General features: G+C 38.6%; 1 protein-coding gene and 1 pseudogene across 3 annotated transcripts in view; one reads left to right on the forward strand and one right to left on the reverse strand.

Annotated features, from left to right (window-relative positions):
- Positions 1 to 26112, reverse strand: part of Myo5a (myosin VA) — a 157044-nt gene that overhangs the window by 86205 nt on the left and 44727 nt on the right. For all 3 annotated transcript variants that reach the window (XM_013346380.2, XM_005347626.3, XM_013346381.2), the window contains exons 3-6: positions 19593 to 19764; positions 17534 to 17678; positions 11065 to 11221; positions 1169 to 1312 (exon numbers count right to left, since the gene is read on the reverse strand). In XM_013346380.2, coding sequence (XP_013201834.1) covers positions 1169 to 1312; positions 11065 to 11221; positions 17534 to 17678; positions 19593 to 19764 — 618 coding nt within the window. The remainder of the gene's footprint in view (positions 1 to 1168; positions 1313 to 11064; positions 11222 to 17533; positions 17679 to 19592; positions 19765 to 26112) is intronic.
- LOC113456089 lies at positions 1573 to 4183 on the forward strand (annotated as a pseudogene).

Here is a 26112-nt window from a genome sequence, read left to right on the forward strand (position 1 = left end):
GGTTAACAGAAGGAATGCCAGTCTGCAAAAGAGAGCTGGAAGCCCTTCCTTACTGGCTTCTTCTAAAGAGCATGTTCACAAGAAGCTCTGCCTATTTGAACTTGGAACTGGTATTATGTAAATCATCTATAATGGATCCAGGCCACATGGCCCAGTATTTGTTGGGTTCTTTCTTCAGCTCATTAGCCCACTTCCATTCCTTGGATACTTTTCCTTTCTTAATGAGCTATTTCTATTTCTAACCATGTGTCCCTATGCAATCCTTTGCTCTAGGGTATAAGAGCCAGGAAATGGGTACCTCTGAACTCAGATGAGACTCAGCCCTCCTAAGTATGTTTTTCCTGATGTTCTAGGCCTTGTCTGCCCTCCATGCCTAGCTTAAAAGGCCTGACTTTTCTGTCTTCCCTCTTTTTGGTGGCTGCTGGGATTTTGAGCCTTCCTCTATTGTTGTTTTACTTTCAAAACAGGTTTTTCGAGACAGGTTTCTCTGTAGCTTTGGAGCCTGTCCTGGAACTAGCTCTTGTGACCAGGCTGGTCTCGAACTCACAGAGATCCGCCTGCCTCTGCCTCCCGAGTGCTGGGATTAAAGGCGTATGCCACCACCACCCAGCTTAGTACGGCTTTTTCCTTGGGTGTAAAATGACCATTATCTTGGGAAAGAGATTATGTTACCTCTCGTAGCCATGGAAACGAATTCAACAGAACCCCAAAGACGTACCTAGGTCTTAAGTAATAGTGAGGAAGCTGTAATATAGCCTAGTAGAAAAGGCAAGGTGAAGTCACAGGAGCTTCAGCTAGGTTTGAAGCAATTACTTTCTGCTTTGTTCTCCCCCAGTGCAAATGATCTTGCGAGGTGTTAGGATATGTAAAAAATGAAAGGTTAACCGAAAGGGAGGCTCTATGATGCAGTTTCCATGAGGTTGTCATCCATAATGGGATGGGACCTCATAGTGATACAGCTACTTTGGGGTCAATCATGTATATAAATAAGCATAAAAAATTAACTGATTCATTGAATTAAACTTCCATAAAATAGTTATTTTAGTCTGTCTTTGGTGTTCTCTCTGGGTTGATTGTTTCCCTCTCCCCAAGAAAACTTAACATAGCAATTATATAATAATCCAAAAATCAACACAAGTATTTGAATGTGTGTGCACATACACCTTACCTGGAATACCACTCTGGATTTTTCTAAAAGGTAAGTTCTCATATTGGCACCGATGATTCGATATCTCTTGTCAAAACCAATTTCAATATATTTCCCAAACCGGCTGCTATTATCATTCCTGGTCGTTTTAGCATTTCCAATTGACTAAGAAGCAAGAGAGAAAACAAGATTTTAGGAGGAGAATGTATATCATTTACAAATCTTATTCATAGAGAGAAGGAATAGAATATAACCCTTAGTTCTAACTGAGTCTTTTAATAAGAGAAACAATTCTGCCCTTGTAAACAGCATAAGGGTCTGCTTTGCCTTCCAACTACACAGGTAGATGCCAATAGTTTTTCTTGTCATTTCACAGAAATGAATTTCAGAAGTAGCAGGACTGATGCAACAGAGGTGAGATTTTCATGCAGCATCTCGTCATTAGCCATCAAAAAGTCAGAAGACTGTCTTATGTAAATGAAATCATTAAGACAAAGGAAAATTTCCCTGGAAACGCTGGTATAAAAGATATCTTTGAAACTAGACAGTTTTATCATCTCATCCTATAGCAACAGAGGTCAAATGAGACTGCTTATTAGCAGGGATTAGTATTACCCATTCTACTGATTGATAACATTTTGAGGCAGCATCTCATATATCCCAGACTGGCCATGAGCTCCTTATGAAGCTGAGGATGCTTTAAACTTCTTACTCTTCTGCTTCTACTTCCAAGTGTGTGTGTGTGGATAATAGGCATGTGTAAATGCACCTGGCTTTCCTCACTCAATTTGAATGCCAATTTCAGAAACCAGAAGTAAAAAATGAAGCTTTCCGATATATAACGTGAATGTGTGTATGTGTTCAAGTACACATGTGCAGTTGTACTGTACATGTGGGAATAAAGCCCAGAGGAAAACATCAGGTGTTTTCCTTGACCACTGTCCACTTTATTTACCAAAGTAGGGTTTCTCACAGGACCCAAAGCTACCCAGCTTGCCCTAGGGACCCTGTCTCTACCTCCTAAGCACTAGGATTACAGACAGGTCACCAAACCCAGCTTTTTAATGCAGGTACTTAGGACCTAATGTCTGATTTGCATGCTTGCAGGGCAAGCACTGCATCCATGAACCACATCTCCAGACCCCAAATGTTTGTTGCTACTGTTTGAGGGGGGGTGTTGTTTTGTTTGCTTGTTTTTTTGTTTTTTGGGGTTGTTTTGTTTTGTTTTTGAGACAGAGTTTCTCTGTGAACAGTCCTAGCTGTCCTGGAACTAGCACTTGTAGACCAGGCTGGCCTCGAACTCACAGAGATCCACTTGCCTCTGCCTCCCAAGTGCTGGGATTAAAGGTGTGTGCCACCAATGCCCGGCTTCTTTGATTGCTTGTTTTAAAGACTTCTCATACAGTCCAGGTTTATCCAGAACTTGCTGTGTAGCTGAGGATGACCTTGAACTCTTGATCCTTCTGCCACTACCTGTAGAATACTAGGACTACAGGCATGTGCACATGGCTTGGTTCATGTTAGGCAGTCATTCTTCCAACTGAGTGCCATCTCACCCCAGCATTGGTTTTGATGGCTTTATCTAACTTGTAAAATATCTTCAACCAAATACTGAGAATGTAACGTTCTACTAAATGTTATACATAACCTTAAATTCTTAGTGACATATATCTGCTTTGTAAGTTAACAGGAAGTGATATGCTTCTGTAAATTTCTCTTTTAAGGCAAAATAGAAACAAGCATTCACATAATATATATATATATGTATATATATATATTTAACACTTAATAACTTTATTTCATGTAAGATTAATATTTTCCCTTGTACAAAGTTTGTTAGGACTAATGTATCAAACCCACAATGAAGAGATAGATGTGAGAATAGTAAAGAATGTTAAGAGAGAGAACAAATATCAGGGATAAAAATAGTAAGACCCTAGTCACAAGAGTCAGTATATTTGATTCTTTGACCAATCAAAGAAAATGTATCATCACTGTCTCAAACAGATGAAAGATAGTATAATTTGTATCAGCAATGAGGATACTATTAGAATTTAAATTAACATTTTTAATGCATTTTATAAAAAGAATAAGAATGATTGGAAACTCTCTTCCTAGTAAATTACAGAAGGATTAATGTAGCTTAGAATAATTTAACTAAACAGACATTTACTCAGAAATTACAAACTGTGAGGTGTGTGTCTGTGTGTATGTGTGTGTGAGGCCCCGGGGGTGTTGTATTTAATATCCAAAGTTCTATAAAAAAAAACTCAGAAAATAAACCTCTCATTCAGTGACAAGAGTCTTGGATAAATCATTGGTCAAAGACCCTACTTCAATAGTCGTTGGTGAAGATGCTGTTTTTAATGGAGATCTTTAAGGTACTGTCATTTGAGTCAAATGTGAAAACTGCTTTTAACAGCACATTGTGAGGACAAGGGTTTGGAAAAGGAACTGCTCACTGAAGACATTGCATTGCTGAAATTCAGTTTACAGATTATATTTCCCTGCCTTTGATCAGACTGTGAATGAAGCAGCCAAAGGTGCCTATAGCTCTGGGAATCTTTTCCACTGTGGGAGCCTCACTATGGGGCCACAGGACTGCATCAGCCTCAGGGCTCTCTATTATCCTCTGAGTCCTAAAGTTTGTTTTGCCCACTGCCGAGGGGATGAAGATGGTCATACCCAGAATCCCCATCTAAGATGAGGCAATTCTGTTGTGATAGAGGATCAAAAAAAAAATCCATGTACATTTTTTGTATTTTATAGGGCAGTAGTGAAGCAGGTTCTCATAGTACTATACTATGTCCATCTGCCACAGGCTGAAGTCATCCAGGAAGGCAGTGATGTGACTCTGGTTATCTACGGCATGCAGGCTCATGAGATCTGAGAGGTGGCATCCATGACATGAGAAAAACTTGGCATATCTTGTGAAGTCATTGATTTGTGAACTAAGTGCCTCAGAATATAGACACACTTTGTAAGTTTGTGTCTGAAATGGGGCACCTGGGGCTGGAGAGGGGGCTCGGAGGTTAGGAGAACTAGCTGCTTTTGCAGAGGACCTGGATTCAACTTCTAGCACCCACATTGAAAACTCCAGTTCCAGGGGATCAGATCTTGTCTTCTGGCCTCCAAGGAAAATGTATATACTTGGTGCAAATATATACATTTATGGTAAATACCCATGCATGTAAAATAAAAATAATTAAATCTTAAAATGTTTAAAGAACAAATCAGGATGCCTGCTCTGTCAACCATAAGACTCTTGATGGGTGCTTCACATTCAAGATCAGCTCCACAGTCCAGGAAGAATGCTTTTTAAAGCTCTCATATCCAGAGTATGTGGATATGACACTCTATTTTCTCACATTTTTGAGCCGTTTGACATCCCAGACAAATGGAAGTGCTGCAGTGCCCTCAAAAGATAATCAACTACTGACCACAGAGAACACCAGAAAGATTGCAACAAGATATTTAAAATTTTTAAATTCTTTTATATTGCTTCAGATTTATCTCCTCTTTAAATTATAGCTTTATGAAATGAACTATCATGGATACTAGTTGGAGAGCTACAAAGTATCAATGTAGATTGATTTTCCCGGGGTGTTTTAGAGTAACTTTCTAAAGTGTTCCACAGGAGAAAATTTTATGAACTGTTTAGTAATTAATTATTGGGTATGGTGCTATACTCAAAAAAACAAAGGCACATTGAAAAGAAAAAAAACTAAAATGTTCTTTTTCCAAACAGACTGAATCTGATCAGTGCTGCCCATATGTTCATGGGTGTGACATCACCCACTAAAGCATGGACAATCTACCAGGAGCCATGCCCATGAAAGAAACTGAGTCTCCATCCCTTGGCAGCCATCAACTACAAAGAGCACTTCAGTCAGGGTGGGGCTTCATGAATTCCTCCGTCGTCCTTGCTGAGATTTTGACTTGCTCCCCCTTGTACCAGCCTTCTGCAGGCAGCCACAGCTGCTGAAAGCTCAAGGCCCCTGCTACATCCAGAAGATACCGTTTTATGGCAGCTCTCCCTATTCTTTGGCTCTTGCAATCTTTCTGCCCCCTCTTTTGTGATGTCCCTGAATATTTGACGGAAGAAAGTAAATACAGATGTCCCATTTAGGGCTCAGTACTGCAGAGTCATTTATTTTCTGCACTCTGATCAACTGTGACTTAGTTCACCTTCCTTGACATCATAAAAAAAACCTTACTATTCCATACATCTTCTTGATGTTTTATTTAGAAAAGGAGATTAATAATAAAGACAGAATTTTCAGTTGAAAGGATATAGGCTGTCAAAAAGTAGACACCTATAGTAAAAGTAGCACTATCAATAATATCAATGAGTGCTTACCAAGCCCTGCCCTATGTAATTTCATATCTGTATCTAAGGCAGTTGGGGGAATGTGGTCTACAGTTTTTATTCCACAACCTGCATCTACTGGCCATTTCTCATACCAGACTGACAACTTAGTAAAACAATGCTACATACTGTGAGAAAAGGGTAGGTTAGGGCTAAAGCAGAACTTTTTGACTGTCAGTGAAACATTTAAACATAGAACAACAAATAGAAGATACAGCAACTAAAGTCAGTTTGAAGGCTTGGGTGGCAGGGTATAATCTCTCTGAGAAGCACTACCACACCCAGAGAGATAGATGAGCTTATGAAAGTAAGAGAAATACTGGGGATGGATAGTATAAGTGGCAGGAACAGGAAGATAGGAGGAAGCACGTATGTGTCAGAGGAGCAGGAGCTCAACCTAAGATAATCATGCATGAAAATGCCATAAGGAAGCTTGCCATGCTATATGCTAACCAACAATGAATTTAAAAATTTAAAAGTCTGGGGAGCTGGAGAGAGGGTTTAGTGGTTAAGAGCACTAGCTGCTCTTCCAGAGGAACCAGGTTTGATTTCCAGCACCCACATGGTAGCACACAACTGTTTCTAACTCCAGTCCCAAAGGATCTGATGCCCTCTGCCTTCTGTAAGTACCAGGCAAGGATGTGGTGCACATACATACACATGCAGGCCAAGAATTAGATGCATAAAATAAAAATTGTAAAGAACAACATGATTCTAACCTTTGGTCTTGACATGGGAAGATATGTCTTTTGCCTGTATCGTATGATATGTTTCTTCTTCTGTCTTGTAAGTACTATATCCACAAGATTCTGTTATTTTCATTTCAATCAACAAGAAATTGCTATACTATAGAAAGGTTATGGCTGTGGTTCAGTTGAACCATCCCTGCTTTTCTGGGACCAAGTGAACTTGATCATGGAGGATAATCTTTTTGATGTGTTCTTGAATTGAGTTTGCAAACATTATATTGAGAATTTTCACAACCATATCTATCAGAGATTCTGACCTATAGTTTTCTTTTTTGTGAAGTCTTTGTTAATGTTGTATCAGGGTAATATTGGCTTTGTAAAAAGAATTTATAAGTGTTTCTTCATTTTCTATTATACTAAATAATTTTGTTTCTTCTTTGAAGGTCTGGAAGAATTTTGTCCTGAATCCATCTGGTCTTGAACTTTTTTTAAAATTTGGGAGTATTTAAATTACTGTTTCTATCTCATTGAAGGTTACAGGTCTATTTAAATTAGTGGCTAGTTTGTAACTCACTATTTAGCCCAGGCTTCATCTTGATATAGTTTGGTAAGCCATATATATCTAGAAATTAACTTTTTATAGAATTTTTCCAGTTTTGTGTAATATGTTTTAAAAATGTACTTATGATTCTCTGAATTTCCCCAGTATCTATTGTAATATCTCCATTTCTATATCTAATTTTATTAATTTGGATTTGTGCTCTCTTTAACTTAATTTGGGTGAAGGTTTGTTAACCTTTTCGAAGGAACAATCGTCATTTTATCAATTCTTTGTATCATTTTTCTTCATTTCTCTTTCATTCATTTCAGCCCTGATTTTGATTATCTTTTCCCAACTACTCTTTTGGGAGTTGTTTGTTCTTGTTTTTCCAAGGCTTTCAAGTGTGTCCTTAAATTATTACTTTGAGATCTTATGTTATTGATACAGATACTAGATGATGAAATCTTTCCTCTTGAGAGTCCCTTGTATCAAAATCACAGATATTTAGCATGTTGTATTTTCATTTTAACTTAACTCTAAGAATTTTTAAATTTCCTTCTTGATTTCTACTTTAATTCAATTATCATTCATGAGTGTGCTGCTTAGTTTCCATGAGTGTGCAATTTATGTACTTCCTTTTGCTGTTGATATCCAGCTTTATTCCACTGTAGTCAAAAAGAATGAAAAACATTATTTCAACTTTCCTGTATTTGTTTAGATTTGTTTTGTTCTAATATGTGATTGATATTGGAGAAAGTTCTATGAGCTGCTAAGCATAATGAGTATTCTTTAATGTTTGGGTGGAATGTTAAGTAGATATCTGTTAGGTCTGTTTGATTTATGATGTCAGTTTACTGTCAGAGTTTCCTGGTGGTTAGCTTTTTTGTTTTCAATGACCTGTATATTGGTGAGAGTAGAAATCACTTACGTGGTATGGTCAATCTGTGTTTCATATCAAAGAGTGTCTCTTTTAGGAAATCAAGTACCTCTATGTTTGGTGCATATATGTTTAAGATTTTAATTTGAGGGAAGATCTTGCTATGTAGTCCTGGCTAGTTTGTAACTCACTATTTAGCCCAGGCTGTACTGTGACTCATGGTAATCCTTTTGCCTTAACCTCCTGAGCACTGAAATTATAGATATGAATCATCAAAATTGTTTATTATTTATTTATCTTGTTTTTGAGACAAGGTCTATGTAGTCCAGATTGGTCTCAAACTAACCATGCAGCCAAGAATCACCTCGAATTCTTGATCTTCTTGCCTCTACCTCCTGGGATTACAGGTGGTGTGCTACAACTTCTGCCTCCCATATTCTATTTCAGCCTTTTAAATGAAAACAACTTCTCAGTTGCTAAAAATTCTCTTCTTCAAAAAAAATTTATTTTTATTTTATACGTACATGCAACACATGTGTGCCTGGTGCCAGAGGAGAACAGAAGGTGTTATATCCTTTGGAACAGGAATTATAGGTGCTTGTAAACCAGTATGTGAGTGCTGGAAATCAAACCCAGACCCTCCGCAAGAGCACCAAGCACTCTTAGTACTTCTGCCTCAGTCTCCAAGTGCTTGGATCACAGTCATGAGCCACCATACCTGGTAAGAGCAGTAAGTACTCTGGGCTATATCTCTAGGGTGAAAATTCTCTACTTTTTGTATATGGTATTGGGAACTGAGCCCAGGGACTTGTAATGAAGCTGACTACCACTGAATTAGATCCCTCAACAATCCTTTATCAAGGAAAATCTTCTTGATGTAAATGCAAATATGTAAACAGTAATACAGAAAGAGAACCTTTTTTTTTTGCTCATCTCAGCAAACAAGGTAAATTCCTCATAACTGCATTTTACTAAAAAGAGTATCTTATGTGGATTCCCCTCTGTATGCTGTGAATACCTTTGGTTAATTTAAAAAAAAAAAAACCTGCTTTTGACTTATACTAAGGCAGAACTTGGGGAGGGGGAGTAAACTGAATGCAGGAAGGAAGAAGGTGGACTTTAGGAGAAGCCATGTAGGCCCACTGAAGACAGACACTGGGAACTTTGCCAGGTTAGCCGTAGCCACGTGGCGACATACAGATTACTAGAAATAGGTTAAATTAAGATATAAGTGTTAGCCAATAAGGAAGCTAGAGCAGTGTTTTAAATAATATAGTTCCTGTGTGATTATTTCGGAGCTGAGCAGCCTTGTGCCCATTTTCAAATTAATGTTATTTTTACTAACAAAACGCAAATGTGTACTGAAAACCACTACAACAAAAGATACAGCTGATTTTTGAAAGAGGTAGGAAACAGCCCTTGGCATATTCTAAAAAGGTCATTGGGATGTGTTTCAAGGAAGCTGCTTGTCTGTCCTGGCTGTCAGGCTAGCTTAGCCCTGAAATAACCACACAGAAACTCTATTAATTAAAACACTGCTTGGCCCATTAGCTCTAGCTTCTTATTGGTTAACTCCTACATCTTTATTTAACCCATTTCTATCAATCTGTATATCACCACAAGGTTGTGGCCTACCAGAAAAGTTTCAGCACATCTACCTCCGGCCACCGATCCATGGCATCCCTCTGACTTTGCTTTCTTCCTCCCAGAATTCAGTTCTGTCTTCTCCGCCTACCTAAGTTCTGCCCTATCAGGCCAAGGCAGTTTCTTTATTCATTAACCAACACACAGAGGAGACTCCCTCAGGGATGTATTCCCAAGACAAACGCAAATTCTAGTTTTGGATGATCCAGCCTAGTAGACATGGGATTTCCTAAAGCTAAGACAATCAAGATTTTTTAATAGTCTAAGATTAGGAACTAGGATGTCTTAGGACTCTGTCAAATACTAGAAATCTGTTGCACTGGGGAAAATGAATAAAAGCCCAAGCTAAGCCCTGCTGTTTTTAATTCAAGTTAAAAACTGGCTCCACAAAATATATGGCTTCAATATTAACACCAGTAGCATCCACTACTATATACAGAACTAAATACTTTCAAACTCTTAATTTTAAATTTTACTGCTTTCCTTTGGCACAGCCACCTGCTCCTCCATGCCCATGTTACAACACACACCTCTTCCTCCTTCTTCCTGCAGCACACCTAGCTTTGGAGGTCTCTCGACTTCCTCAGAATATCTTGTCTAGGTCATCCAGGAAGGGGAGTGCGCTGCTCTAATGGGCAGCCATATAGACAGAGGTCACAGCATTCATTTTACAGACATTACACACAGCACTGCAAACCAGGCACAGTTACCTCTAGTCAGATTACTGCAAAAACCACTTCTACCAAGGCACATCAGGTCAATTTTAGCTCCATCTGTGTTTGGGTGATAACGAGAACTTGACAGAGGAAAAAGACAGGGATAAAATCATACCCATGTGATTTTGACAGGAAGGATTTGTTTCTGCCTGTCCTGATTTCTCTCTACTTAATGAAATCTATTTTTCAATTTTCAGAGCCATAACTTTCTGGAGTTCTATTAACAAGCAATTCTCTTCATCTACAAATCTTTAAAGATAAAACTGTCATACATTTGGCCATCTTGTCTTTGGCACAGGCATTTCTACTTTGTATATGTCCTTGACTTTGCTTTGGTTTGGTTTTCTGAGGAGGGTCTCAGTCTGCTGCCCAGGCTGGCCTCCAGCTTATGGTGATCTTCTTCCCTTAAGCTTTCCTAATGCTGGGATAACAGTCATGAGCCATCATATCCAGAGAGTAGACCAGGCTGGTCTCAAACTCACAGAGATCCACCTGTCTCTGCCTCCTGAGTGCTAGGATTAAAAGTGTGCACCATTTCTGCCTGGCAACACTTTCCTTTTTTAAAAAAAGTAAAAGTGCTCATGTGATTAGGGTTTATGTCTATAATCTAGATTTCATAAACAATTAAAATTAGTAGCTGAAGAGGTTGAACTAAGCACAAAAAATATAATGTGGGTAAAATGATAATAGAACTCACTCATGTTTGAGTGAGAGCAAACCCTGATTTGGAAGGAGTATAAACAAGTACTCAGGACTGGGAGAAAATGAGTAACCTTACCCTCTGTACAAGAAACAATAGGTATGAAGAAGTGCTGCCTAGTATTATAGGCAGAATTCTTTCTGAAAGTTCAAAGGAAGCATTATAGAGTAATGTGAATTCCTCTATACCTAGGGTTTACTTGAAATACCCACCTTGCAAAATTTTCACTCTTACCAGATCTCTTACTAAAATACAGGAAAGAATTTCCTTAACTTTAGTGGCTGGAAACCTTAGACTTTCTGACATGACAATAACAATCAAGTTTTCAACTCATTGCTTAACCAGAGACTATAGAACAAAGGTTGAAAATGTTGCTCTTACCTCCATGATGGGGTTGGAGGCCAAGACCTTTTCCTCAACATTGGCCTCACTGGCAGAACCACTTACAGTTGCAAAGTATCGCATGGCATACTTAGCTGAGACAGTCTTTCCTGCACCCGACTCTCCACTTACAATGATGGATTGATTTCGTTCATCCCTATAAAACAAATAAGAGTGACTGCCAGTGCGTCTACTTCTGAATGTGATTACTTCTGATCCTTTCTCCCCATGAGGCAGAGTGAACTTCTGCTAGTTCATATACACAACAATGTAGAAGCAAATATATTTATTTGAAACATATAAACATATCTGAAACAAATGTATTCATTTGAAACAATATTAAGAAATATAGTATTTCATAATGACCACCTCTACACAAGGACAGAAAAGAAGGGTATACCATTAACTTAAAAGAATCATATAACTAAGGACAACTCTGTGTTAAAGGCATTCTGAATTTTCCATGTATCTCACAGTATTTTATTCATGGAGATTTTCACTGGGATTTATAATATTGTTGTCAGCTACCATAGAATAAAAGGGAAAGTCAGGCAATGATGATGCACGCCTTTAATCCCAGCACTCAGGAGACTGAGGCAGGCGGATCTCTGTGAGTTGGAGGACAGCCTAGTCTACAAGGAGCTAGTTCCAGGATAGGCGTCAAAGCTACAGAAAAACCCTGTCTCGAAAAAAAAAAAAGAAAAGAAAAGAAAAGAAAAAGAAAAGAATAAAAAAGGGAATGCTGGATCCACAACAAAAGAATTTAGAAAAAGGTTCTTAATTAAAGCTGTTTATAATCATTTGAAATATTTCAAATTGTCTATCTGCTAATGATCTGTAAAGTAGAATCTCCCAAAAGCTCCTATTTCTACCAAGCACCTACAGAACCAGGTAAGAATTTACTTTGTTGGCTAATTTCATTTTAAAAAATGTCAACACACTCATATTTGAAGATACAGTAATAGAATACTATTATTTTTTGCTGTTGTGTGAAGATGAAGCCTAAGTTGCAATGGAGACCCAGGATATTGGGGACGTGAGACCATGAGTCATTGATTAAGGAAAGCTGCCAGAATGCCAGAATAAAGTGACCATGAATGACTACTTCATGCCACAATAAAGTATGCTGAAAGTATATAACTTGTTTTATATTCTGTAGGAGTTTGTAGTTAAGAAATTGCTTTGAGTCTCAGATGAGACTTGGACTTAGAATTTTTAAACAGTGTTGGGACTGACAAATACTATAGAGACTTTAGAATTTGACTGATCGCACTTTACATTATGAGACAGCCATGAGCCAAAGGGACAAGAAGTAAAGATTATACTTTTAAAGCGCTATGTTTGGATATCAAATCGACAATGGGTAACGCCATGATGTTTAAACTTGATTGTTAAATTGGTCAGATTTAGAATCACTGGCTATGTCTGTAAAGGGATTATCTTAATTTGGTTAAATAAGTAAATGTGGCAATACAACTCCAGGGGCTGGAGTCCTAGAAGAAAATGAGCTGATCATCAGCATTTATCTCTGTTTCCTGACTGATGTTGGCTGCCTCATTTCTTCTGCTGTGACTTTCAGCCATGAAGGACTTGACCCTTAAACTGTGAGCCGAAATAATTCCTTCGTTCCTTAAATTGCTTTTGTCAAGTACCTTGTTATAGCAACAATACAAGTAACTGATGCAGGGAGGAAATATTTTTGTTTTTTTTTTTTTTTGTATTTTAGTCCACGTTCACTTGGGTCTGTTGTTTCTGGGCCACGGCAAATCACGGTACAGAACAAGAAAGCAAAAGCAAAGCTGCTCACCTCATGGCAGCCAGAAAGCAGACAAAGCTGAGCCTCATGGCAGCCAGGAAGCAGACAAAGCTGAGCAGGGGGAAGGGATGAGAGAAACCCTTAAAGGACATATTCCCAGCAGCCTATTTCCTCTAGCCAGGTTGTACTTCATAATAGCGTATTCAACGTGGAACTTATTAACTCACTGAAGAAGTTAGTGCATTTATTATCCAATTGTCTCTCAATAATAGTACCAAATCTTCAACACATAAACCTTGGGAGCTATTGTATACTAATATTATAACACATGGCATATACACAGGTGGTACCAAACCTAATTTAGGATGTACTGACTGAAAGTCACAAAGCATCTGTATAAAATCATCCTTGTAAGGTAGCATGCATTACACCAAGCCTGTTATATAACTAGGATACTTGGCACCACATGGTAGTTGAGTCACTGGTGTTAACAGGAGAGATTTCATCACCCATAAGAGTCATTTCCCACTTAGCCAATGAGCCTCAGAACACAAGAACATTCAGAAACCACATAACGAAATGAGAGAAAGGCCTGGTAATAAAGTCAGAAGTAACAAAAGCAGATGACATGTCTCAGTGGATGGAAGAAGACTAAAGAGATGGTGCTTCACAATAATGAAAGGAAGAGCTTGAATTTGAATTCTACTTCATAGTTTTCAAAGTGCTTCTGTACTTATCAGCCAGGATAATTTTAAATCCTGGAAGAATAAGGACAGACACTCTCTTGTCCTCTTTGGAGAAAACAACAGAGGAGTTAGTTTGCCCAAAGTTGGTGACTAGTATGTCTAGACAGTGGATTGTTACAGCCTAACTCCAGAGGTATAGGGAAGTCTAGAGTAGGCTCCTTCTGCTTTGCTTTGTCACTCCTTATCCTGGTCTGTCCTTCCCAAAAAAGAAGGAAAATGCCCATGCATTATCCTATCATACATAAGGATAACAAATACATTTCACAGAACATTATAATGGTCAAGCTAGACCATTTGTGAAACTATTCCATCTAATAGTTGATTAAACGAAGATCCTGAGATTTAAGTTCTATGGCTATTAGAAGCAACTAGTACAGATAGCTCTTTTTTAAAAATTATTTCAAGGTTAATTTGATAGTATTAACTTTTTATTCATTCAAAACTATAAGTGAAACTTAGGAACATTGCTCTATGACTCAGAAAGGACAGGAAATATATAAGATTAAGATGATACCACACCACATGGCTTTAAGAAAACAAAACTAATTTTTGATGTTTTAATAGAATAACCCAGGGCCCAGTGAGATGGCTCAGAAGTCAAAGTCGGTTGGCTCAGTACTAAGATTGATTAACTGAACTCCATCCTTGAAATTCACATGGAAAGAGAACTGACTCCCGTAAGTTTTCCTCTGTGCTAACACACACACACACCCCACACACCACACATTACACCATACACTACACACAAATAAACAGCTTTAAGATGAGAAAAGACAAGTAAGAATGTGAGGAAAGGAATACAAGAGAAACAAAGACCCCGAACTCCACTCACCTTTTCTCCTCTAGAAGTCAACAGGCCCATTAAAGGAAGAGTCTGACAATATGGGCACTGCTCTCTAAGGAGCATGTTTAAAATGGAGATGGGGCATGATCATTTCTAACTAAAACCCCTAAAAGGCTCTTGCACCAGGCCCTTTTCTGGCTTCCTCAGGTACTGCACTAACACAATACACATATATACATGCAGGTAAAATACTCATATATGTGGATTAAAAAAATAAACTAAGATGTAAACCCACCTCTTCACCCCTACCATGTACACATGATCCACTCTTCCTGTAACCTCTTCATCTCTAGAAAGGGAATTGCTCACCTTCTAGCTCTCAGAACAAATTCTTGTTATTATTCTGACTCCTGCTTCTCTTTTACCCTGTATCAGCCATTTTTTCCCAGTTCCATCTTAAAAATATATCTAGAATATATACCTATTTCTTCTCGCCATCCTCATTAATATTCTAAACTGAATTGTCATTTCTCACTCAGTTCACTGATTAACCTACCCCATCTCCTGAGTTTTACTCTAGCTTGCTCTGTTTTGTTATTGTAAAATTACTTTGTTGTGATTTCAAACTTGTAGAAAACTCCATGCACAGTAAAATGGAGTAAAAATGAATTCTTGCTTATGTTTGCCTCAGAGCCAGGAGCTGTCCACTTGCTATGTTTCTCTATTTCTCTCAATCTAATACTTTCTGCAGCATTTTGAGTGTGGACTGTAAACATGTATCTTCCTACCACCTTCACAATATGGTTCCTAAGAAGAGCTTTGTTCTTACCAATTTATAAGGACCAAAGTCAGGAAAGTTAACACTGCTATAAAACACTCCCATTTAATCAATCACCCTATTGATAGGTGACAAACATAAGCCTTATTTACTTTTATTCTTTACTAGGCTTTGTTTGTGGGGTGGAACTTTTATCTAGTTTGCTGCGCATCATGTCCAGGACACTGGCTGGCTTTTGAATTGTGATTATAAAATTTCTGTCAGTAATGATGAATTGTATCTTTCCTAAAGATCTAAGGGGTTTGTACAAACAGTGCTGATATGAAACACCAAGATTCACATCTGGAAAAGATGGCATGTTTATCTGGTAAGGAAAAAAAAATAAATGATCCTCCAGCACTGATTCCTGACTAAGTCAAAGCAGACATACCCTGTTTGATGACTGTAGATTTTGTGGATGCAGATTCGTTAATACAAGTGATAAATATCCTAACTAACTGAAGCATATTTTCAAAGTATCTATAAGAGAAAATTAGGCAAAGAAAAACCACAACCTTCAATTAAGAAATCATACTAATGACTGGGCGGTGGTGGTACCCCTCTTTAATTCCAGCACTCTGTGAGTTCGAGGCCAGCCTGGTCTATAAGAATTACCTCCAGGACATCTAAGTCTGCTAAACACAGAAACCCTGTCTCAGAAAAAAGAAAGAAAGAAATCATACTGATTGACTCACGGGAAACATCATGTGAGATGAGGAGAATGCCAGGAAGCAAGCTGAATCTGCTGACATTTGAGGGTTGCCACCACAATGATGAAAGAACCCTGCTTTCAGATTAAAGAACGGTACTGGGGTTGAGAATGGACTGAGCATATGCAACACTCTTGCTTTGATCCCTTGAGCCAAAGAAAGTATTTTCTGAAAAGTTGTATAATTTTTTAAGTATTAAAAATTCTTCAGAGATCAATTTTAGAGTCTAGCAACTCATGGGATCCCCTCTCTGACTAGTGGGTCCTAGGCTGTTCTGAGTGATGTCAGCATTGTACTACAAAGCTCGAGAACTAGAAAAATCAAGTACTAGTAAACAATGTTAAGCTTAGAGGAAAAACGTACTGACAGATGGAACTTTCTCAATGTCAAGCTTTAAACTTTGGGTGGGGGACGGTGGTGATGCATGCCTTTAATCCCAGCAATTGGGAGGCAGAGGCAGGTGATCTCTGTGAGTTCAAGGCCAGCCTAATCTACAAGAGCTAGTTTCAGGACAAGCTCCAAAGCTACAGAGAAACCCTGTCTCAAAAAAAAAAAAGCTTTAAACTTTGGATAATCATTACCATTTTATAGAAGTATCAGGCATAATGTAGCATATTATATACTGCTAGTTCACTTAGCAATTTTATATTTAATATACTAATATTCTACTCAGACTAATTGAATTTTAAAAAATGATCTTCCTATTGATGAAACCTCAGAAGAATTATACAACTTCTCTGAGTCTCAGTTTTACCAATTGTAAAATGAAGTTTTAATTTACTAACAACACTAAACTCAAAAAGTTGTTGTGAAGATAAATTTTGTTAGCAAATTGAAAATAACTAATCAATACCATATAGGGAGACAGCAGACAGTTAACTTTAGCTCTTATTAGAAGTACTATTATTATTAAAACTTCTATGGGCTCTTAAATTGAAATAATTATAAAATTCTGTCACAGTTTGAACCCAAAATGTACACTGGTTTCAAAAGAGAAAATAAAGGCTTCTATAGTGTTAATTTCCTTTCTGTTTTATAAACTGCTTTGGGGGTTTCCCACTTCATATTTTACCAAGTTCCTCCTTGTAAGCAGGAGAAATTAACTTCTATGCACTCACCCTTTCACATTACAACATATCACTTATTATTCAGAGTATGATCTTACCCTGAATGGACCTTTATTTACCAGTCTCTGTGGGTCATATGAGACACACTTTGCAGATGTTCTTTATACACACATAACTGATGTCATATTATAAATTTTTAATTGCTACATAGAGATAATTTATTTTCTAGCTTATAGATCTTTTAGTTCATCTGTTCCTTTTCTGAGAGACATTAGACAAGTCACTTCTTACTACGGTTACTACTAAACTTTGACTCTCTCACCTATAAAACACAATACCTGTCCTTGCTTTGTCATAAGAGCATGATGAGATTCCAAAGGTAACTTAAAACCAAACTATATAATCTGTGTATTATTGTAAGATTTTAATATTTAATTAAATAGTTCAAACAATCTAAGACAAATTGGCCAAAGCTACTTAGGCAGTAATTATTTTCAAGTTCTTATTTTCTTTAAACACCCATGACAGCAAAGAATAAATTATCTTATCTAAGAAAAGCCATGAAATGATGAAAGAAGTTCCTACCAACCTTGCCATTTGCTTATAAGCCTCTTCAGCTACTGCAAAGATGTGAGGATCCATGTCACCCATGTTCTGGCCACTGTATGCATTAATAATATCTTCTCCATAAATAGGCAGCTGTTCATAGGGATTTATAGCTACTAGGACTATTCCTGGGAATGGGGGGAGAGGGTGAGAAAGAAAGTGAAATCAGTGATATCTCAATGGGCACATCAAGCTTGGTAAAGTGAAGCAACACAAAATCTTGTTTCAATTCAGTTCATACTAAACTAATGAATTGCTCAAAGGTCAAAATATATCACAGTCATTGCCATTCTAAATTATCATACATAATCCTAACTAATCTGGGCTAGATTGTTTAAAATAATGTGACCTGGATAGGGATGGGGCTCAGAAGCAGGGGACTTGTCAATCATTCAGAAACCTCTGAGTTTTATCTCCGTTGTGGAAAAAGAAAAATAACAGTGTTTTAAACAATTTAAATATTTTCATATTTAGTTTTAAAAAACTGCAGGCTGAAGAGATGGCTCAGGGGTAAAGAGCACTTGCTGACCTTGCTGAGGATCTGAGTTCAGGTCCCAGCACCCATGTCAGGCAGCTCACAACTGCCTGTAACTCCAACTCCTGGGAATCAGACCTTCTAGACTTTGCAAGCACCAAAATGCATGGACACACACACACTCATTTCTAGAGATTTATCCAATGAAATAATCAGAGATTCATTCAAAGGGTTTTCTTTTAGAAGAATCTCACACTGGTAGTCATACAGTGAAAACAGAAACCAACAAAACATATACTAGAATCACTGTGATTCTACATGAGCATTGTTCCGCACCACAGATTACTGAGAATTCTGAATTCTGAAGAATACTAAGTGTCATAGAAAGTGGAGATAGGTGAAGAATCAGAAGTTCAAGGTTATCCTCAGCTACATAATGCATTCCAGAACAGTCTGGGCTATATGAGATACTGTCTCAAAAGAAAAAAAAACATGGAAAAATATGACATGTGCAAAAAAATAAATAAATAAATTGAAAGGCTGGTGAGAGGGCTCAGTAGTTAAGAGAGCTGCTTTTGGACAGGACCTGGGTTTGGTCCTGCACCACATGTGGTTCATCACCACCCATAACTCCAGTTCCAGGGCATCTAATACCCTCTTCTGACCTCCACAGGCACCTGATATGTTATATATGTGGTGTACATATCACATACAAACATGCAGACAAACACTCATACATATAAAATAAATCTTAAAATATAAATTGAAGAAAAACAAGGAGAATATTTAAATAAGAGGGAGAAAGAAAGGTTATCATTAAGGGTATGTAAGACAAATTCTCTTGAGAGGAAAAAGTGGTTGTGCCTGCTTAAATAGACAATAGTGAAATCATGATAAACACGACATGGGCCAGCAAGCCAATGAGCACACGGGAAAGAGTGAACACCTGGATCTGGACCTCAGAAGAGCCATGATTAGTAGGAGAGAGGGAAGATCATGAGGGAGAAGAGCCAGAGAAGTGGGAGGAAATAACTATGAACAAAATAGAGAAGAGAAAAACAAAGACAGATGGGGCTAGGAGAAGAACTGCAGCCATGCACACATGTTCCAGCTTCACTTTGGAGAAAACCATCATGAGCTGGGCTGCTGGCTGATAGCACTGCAGGAAAGAGACACTCGTCACATGTCAGTCCTGGGTGTCTAAGTAAGGATAAAGGTAGCACTAACCTTCACTTGCACCAAATGCCAGTCTGTGGACACCTACTCTTCATCGAGTAGGTTTTTACGAGATGAAAAGGACTGGTGATTTCAGCATCTGACATGACTGGGAGGGGATGGTCCAAAAAACTGGGCCTGTTCTTTTTAAGTTGAGTGAAACCATGTAAATTCACAAGTAACTTTATCTGGCATGAACTGTAACCATCTACTGGATACTGGCAAATCCTTCTGATAACTTCAAAGTGATTTTGTATGTATGAGAAATTCAACCAAGTTGGCTTTCCCCATCTGCATTTCCATTACTACATCCACCAAAGGAAAGCTTATAGCTCATCAGGAAAGCACTTACCACAATACGTATAAATAAGTTTGGAATCGATGAAACGAACGCGGAGATTATGCAACACAGCAGGCTCATGAAGATAGCTGAGGGCTGTGAGATCATTTTCTCCAACAAGTATGTCAGGGTTCCGTAAGTGAGGCAGCTCCTTGGTCTTTGGATCTAGACGGTATTCCAAATCCTGAGGACAGAGATGCAATATCTAGGTCAATAATGATGAACGTGAAACAGACCTATGCACTTGATTATTCCCTATTTCTGATTTGCCTCTTGGCTTTTAAATGTATTTATTTTCTATCATTTTTCTATTAACAGAAAAACTAGTAAAAATGGCAAACAATAAGGAGTGGTTTCTTTTCCAACAGACATAAATCTGCACAAATAATTTAAAATTTTATTTTTATATTTAATTATGCATGTATGCATGTGTGTAGTGTGTGAAGGTGTATGTGTGTACATGATGCAGTTGTCTAGACTAGACATTGGATTTCCTGGAATTGGAATTATAGGCATGAGCTGCCCAATGCAGGGAACCAATCTCTGGTCCTCTGGAAGAGCAATATATACTCTTACCCACTGAACCATCGCTCCAGCACCACTGTAAATGGTTTCTGTTAATATAGTGGAAGAAGTCAGAGTGTGGAGATTTTTTTTTTAAGGCAGAGATTCTCTGTAGCTTTGGAGCCTGTCCTAGAACTAGCTCTTATAAACCAGGTTGGCCTTGAAATCACAGAGATCCTCCTGCCTCTGTCTCCTGAGTGCTGGGATTAAAGGTGTGCTGACTGCTCACTGCACTGGCTCTGTCAGTCCACCTCTGTTTCCTTACTGCTCCAATCTGAGTGCTTTAGATTCCCTTCACTACATTCTGCTTGCCTGCCCACCTTCAGTAGCATGTTTGGGGTCAGGAACCTCACTGATCTTTTCTGTTTATGTCTAGATAGTGTGACAATATGGACTGATATCACACCCTGGAGGATGTGGAGCTTTAGATATACTCATGATCATCATGGTTTGATAATACAATTCATCATATAGTTCCAGAACAGCAGACGGTCATCCAAGAATGTTTTTCTCAGTCTTAATAGAAGGATGGTGCAATTATTTGGTCAGTATAGGAAAATAAAATGGAACTGGGATATTAGAGAAGACACTAACAAGGTAAAAGTCATCTGTAACATATTTATAAAAATTCCCTCTTGGAATGGATATAATCTGCTTCTCTGAAATGACTAGTCATTATCAAATAAATGTGCACTCTAGTATTGCAAAGACCATGGGTTTTTTTCTATTGTATTCTAGGACCTAAACTACTGTATTTCCTAAAAAGGAAATTGGTCAGTTGCAGGGAGACTTTGTCTATTTTTCTCACTTGCATCCTGTTCTAAGAATTGCTCTTCCTCCTCTTTTTTTTCTCTTTTTGTTTGTTTTTTGTTTTTGAAACACGGGATCTCATGTATCCCAGGCTGGCCCTAAGTAGTTCAGAATAACTTACAAACTTCTGATTCTCCACTCTATTTCCCAAGTACTGGGACGACAGTGTGCATGACTGTGTAGGGTTGATGACTTGCTTTTGTTAATTACACTGGCTTCAGGCAAATCTATCTGATGCCTCTGAACCTAACAACCCATAGAGCTGTGAACTGACATTAGAAAATATAGTATAGTGGTGAGAAAAAAAATAAAAAATAAAATAAAAAAAAGGAAAAAAGAAAATAAAGGCTAACAGGTCTAACAGAGCGCCTAATACTATAAAGCAGACAAATAATAAATGTTGGATACTGTAATTCTGTAGCTTGACATTCAGGGTTTCCTTAATCTGGTCTAATCCTCTACCAAGTCTCTTTTCCTGAAATCCATATCCATAGTACCTTCTCTGAAACACAAACTTCACTATTTGTATTCTAAAACACTAATTACTCTCCATATACTAGTGAAGATCAAGAGTTTTATATTATTTTATTATTAATTATGAAGACTTGGCCTTAGCTCAGGTTTTTTTCCCAACTAGCTCTTATAATTTAACCTGTTTTTTTTATTAATCTTCATTCTACCATGTGGTTCAATTACCTTTTCTCTGTACCTACCTGAATGACATAAAATTGTACCTCCAAACAACAATAACAAAACCAAATAAAATAGAAATAGTAATAGCCCTACTCGTAGTATTATTGTAAAGATTAAAATAATTGTCATGGGTTCAGTGATATACACCTTTAGTACCAGAAGAGGCAGAGAAAGGTGAATCTCAATGAGATCCAATCCAGCCTGGTCTGTAAAGAGAGTTCTGGGCTAGGCAGTGCTCAATTGTGAGACCTTGTCTTTAAAAAAATAAATTGCCTTTTGGGGTTTTTTTTTTTTTTTTGGTCCAATAGCCAGGCAGGTCAACCAAACAGGAAGTAGAGGTGGGGCAATGAGAACAGGAGAATTCTGAGAAGGAGGAAGCCCATTCTCCCCAGTCCTGCCCAGACCACCAGGATATGACCTGCGCTGCTGAAAAAGGTACTGAGCCATGTGGCTAACATAGATAAGAATAATGGGTTAATATAAAGCTATAAGAGCTAATAAGAAGCCTGAGCTAATGGGCCAATCAGTTTATAATCTTATGGAGACCTCTGTGTGATTTTCTCTAGGGCTAAACGGATAAAGATACACAGAGAACCTGTCTCAAAAAGCAAAAAAATAAAGGAATAGAGGTTTAAATAAAGCCACGTAAAGATGAAAAATACACAGAGAATCTTGATACTGTATGTCATTATGCTCTCTTTGAATTGTTTGAATGCTGAGGAAGGATCAACAGCTCCTAAAAGATATTTGTTTATAAATGCTGCTGAAGTAATCCAAGATAGGTATTTTGAAAATACCTTGACTTCAAAATTGAAGTCAAAAGATATGTTACTTTGGAGAAGAGATTTTGCTTTTGTTTCCACAGGAAATGAGAGACTGTGGATTCATTATGAGTTAAGAAAAATCAGGTTTGATCAAGGAAGACCACCTGAGAAATCTCCGGTAGGAACAGATGGTCCAGCTGTCAGAGTTCTATATCCAGAACAGATTCAAGATGCTGCCTGAGATGATCAAGCCTCATAGGATACTCCAGTTAGGACTTGATCATAACTCTAAATTTTCTTTAGGTCCCCATAAGATTATTAGTGCCCCCAACCAGCCAGAAGTAGCCTGAAATACTATGCCCACATTCCCAAAAAATGCACTATGGATATTTTCCTTTGTTTAAAAAAAAAGAGGGGAAAGTGGTGTGGGAGAATTGTCTATATTTGGTCAATCATGTTTTAAATAAATGCTGATTGGCCAGGCATGGAGTATAGGCAGGTCAACCAGACAGGAAGTAGAGGCGGGGTGAGGAGAACAGGAGAATTCTGGGAAGGAGGAAGCCCATTTCTCCCCATCCTTCCCAGAGCACCTAAGAAGCAGGATGTGACCTGCCCTGCTGAAAAAGGTACTGAGCCATGTGGCTAACATAGATAAGAATAATGGGTTAAGATAAGCTACAAGAGCTAATAAGAAGCCTAAGCTAATGGGCCAATCCGTTTATAATTAATATAGACTCTCTGTGTAATTTCTTTGGGGCTTACCGGCTGTGGGCACGACAAAAACCCCAACTAGCAGGACCTCATGTTACATTTGTCTTTTTTTTTTTTTTTTGAGGCGAGTTCCCCTTTTTTAAAATTTTTTTTAAAACAATCTTTTTTTATTTTACATACCAATCCCAATTTCCTCTCCCTCCCCTCCTTTTGCTTCCCCCACATTTCCCCTACCTCACACCCCTTCCACTCCTCAGAGAAGGTGAGGCCTCCCATGGGGAGTCAACAATTATTTGATGCAGGATCAAGGCCCTCCCCACTGTACCTAGGCTGAGCAAAGTATTCCTTCACATGGAATGGGCTCCAAAGAGCCAAATCATGAACTAGGGATAAATACTGGTTCTACTACCAGTTGCCCTACAAATTGCCCACACCATACAACTGTCACCCACATTCAGAAGGCCTAGTTCAGTCTTACACAGGTTCCCCAGCTGTCAATCCAGAGTCAGTGAGTTCCCACTGGCTCTGGTCAGCTGTTTCTGTGAGCTTCCCCATCACTATCTTGACCTTTTTGCTTATATTATCACTCCTCCCTCTCTACAACTGGACTCCAGGAGCTCAGCCCAGTGCTTAGCTGTGGATCTCTACATCTGCTTCTGTCAGCTATTAGATGAAGGTTCTATGATGACAATTAAGGCAGTCATCAATATGATTATGAGGGAAGGGCCGTTTAGGTACCCTCTCCACTAATGCACATATTCTTAGCTTGGGTCATGCTTGTGGATTCCTGGGAATTTTCCTAGTGGAAGGTTTCTTGCTAACCCCATAATAGCTCCCTCTATCAAGATATCTCTTCACTTGCTCTCCTTCTCTATTCTTCTCCCAACCTTCCCAATCCCTCACATATTCCTCCCCCCTCCCCTTTCTCTCCTTCTCACTCCCTTTTACCCTACACCACTTGCTCTCAATTTACTTAGGAGATCTTCTCTATTTCCCCTTTCTGGGGGATCCATGTATATCTCTTAGAGTCCTCCTTGTTTCCTGTGAGTTAACCCAGACCCAGAAAGACAAACATAGTATGTACTTACTCTTAAGTGGATATCAGACATAAAGCAAAGGATAACCAGCCTACAGGCCACAACCCCAGAGAAGCCAGGAAACAAGAAGGACCCTAAGAGATGAATTGCCTTAAAAGAGTTAGAATCATGCTTGATACTCAGTAAGTACTCAATGCATGGGTTAATCATTTGAAAAATAAACATACACTTGTTTTAACATTGCGGTGGTTTCAATGATAAATGTCCCCTTAGGATCAGGCATTTAAATACCTGGTGCCCAGTTGGTCACTGTGCTGGGAGGTGTGGAGATGTAGCCCTGCTGAAGGAATGCACTAGGATGGGCTTAGGGAGTATACATGCAGCCTTGCCCCAGTTCTAGTTTGATCTCTCTGCCTCATGCTTGTGGTAAAATATGTGATCTCAGCTTCTTGCTCCCACCACACCTGCCACTTGCTGCCATACTTTCCCAGCATAACAGACTTCTTATCCCTCTGGACTCTAAGTCCAAATAAACTCTTCTTCTGTAAGATGCTTCTGCTGTGGTGTTTTATCACAGCAGCAGAAAGGCCATTAATACAGAAGTTGAAACCAAAAAGCAGGCTGTCGCTGTGAAGACCAGACTACGTGGGGTTTTTGAAGGAATATGAAATCTTTGGAACTCCATACTAGAAAAGGGCTAAATGCTGTAAATGGAGTTTAGCAGGTTGTTCTAGACAGCGATGCTGTCTCCCAGCGCCAGCCAGTAAGCATCATTCCTCCGTGGTCACTGCTTAGTTCTTGTCTCCAAGTCCCTGCCTTGAGCTCCTTACTCAGCTTCCCTTGACAATGAATGTAAGCTGTAAGATGAAATAATACCTTTCCTCCTCAAATTAGTTTTAGTCATGGCGTTTATCACAGCAACAGGGAAACAGGGTAGAAGTCTTGAGAATCCTAGTGCTGCCCTATTCTAATTCCTAATTATTTAGCATTACATGTAGTTATATCAAGTTCCCCTGGCTAGATTATGATTTTTCTTATTTTGTTTTAAATTTTTAAATTACACTTATTTATTAATGTATGGGAGGAGGCATACACATGTACACATGCATCTACCATGACACACAAGTGGAAGTCAGGGGACAAGTTTCTGGAACTGGTTTTCTCCTTCTATCATATAGATCCTGAGGATTAAACTCAGGTCATCAGGTTTTGTGGCAAGGATCTTTATCTCCTGAGCCATCTCACCATCCCTTGTTCTATGTATTGAAACAATACCTCATTATATAGACCAAGCTGGACTCAAACTTGCACTTCTCCTGCCCCAGCCTCCTGTATGCTAGGAATACAGGAATGAGACACTGTACCTAACTTAAACTGAAAGTTCTTCTAAAGGTTTTATTATTTTAGTCACACACTCACACACACACACACACACACACACAATTTGGTCATATTCCCCTTCCTATTCCCTTTTATTATCCCCTCCCTCTTCCACTGAGTCCTTTCTTCTTCCCAAGAAACTCCCTCCTACTTTCATGTCTATGGGGAGATAGCGGTCAGAAGTGGGTAGGGACAGATCCCATTGTATCTGATTAGGGTTGTCTGCATGAACATGGGTTGGGGTTATTAACTCAAGGAAGAGCAACTTACCAGTGGCTGCACCACTGAGGAATATGACTCCCCATCCCTAGAAATCATTTACTACCTGTAACTCTTCAGGGAGGAGTGGGGACTCATAAGACCCTTCTCCATCCATGCTACAATGCTAATGGGCCTAGTCCTATGTAGGCAGTCACAGCTGCTGTGAGCTTAAGGTGCAACAGCCATGCCATGTCAGGAAAATAGCATTCTATAGAAACCCCACCCCATCCTGACATCCTCCAGCTCCTACATTCATCCTCTCTCATCTTCTGCAATGTTCTTTTTTTTTTTTTTTTTTTTTTTTTTTTTTTT

Source organism: Microtus ochrogaster, chromosome 5 (assembly GCF_000317375.1).
Source record: "Microtus ochrogaster isolate Prairie Vole_2 chromosome 5, MicOch1.0, whole genome shotgun sequence".
Lineage (NCBI taxonomy): Eukaryota > Metazoa > Chordata > Mammalia > Rodentia > Cricetidae > Microtus > Microtus ochrogaster.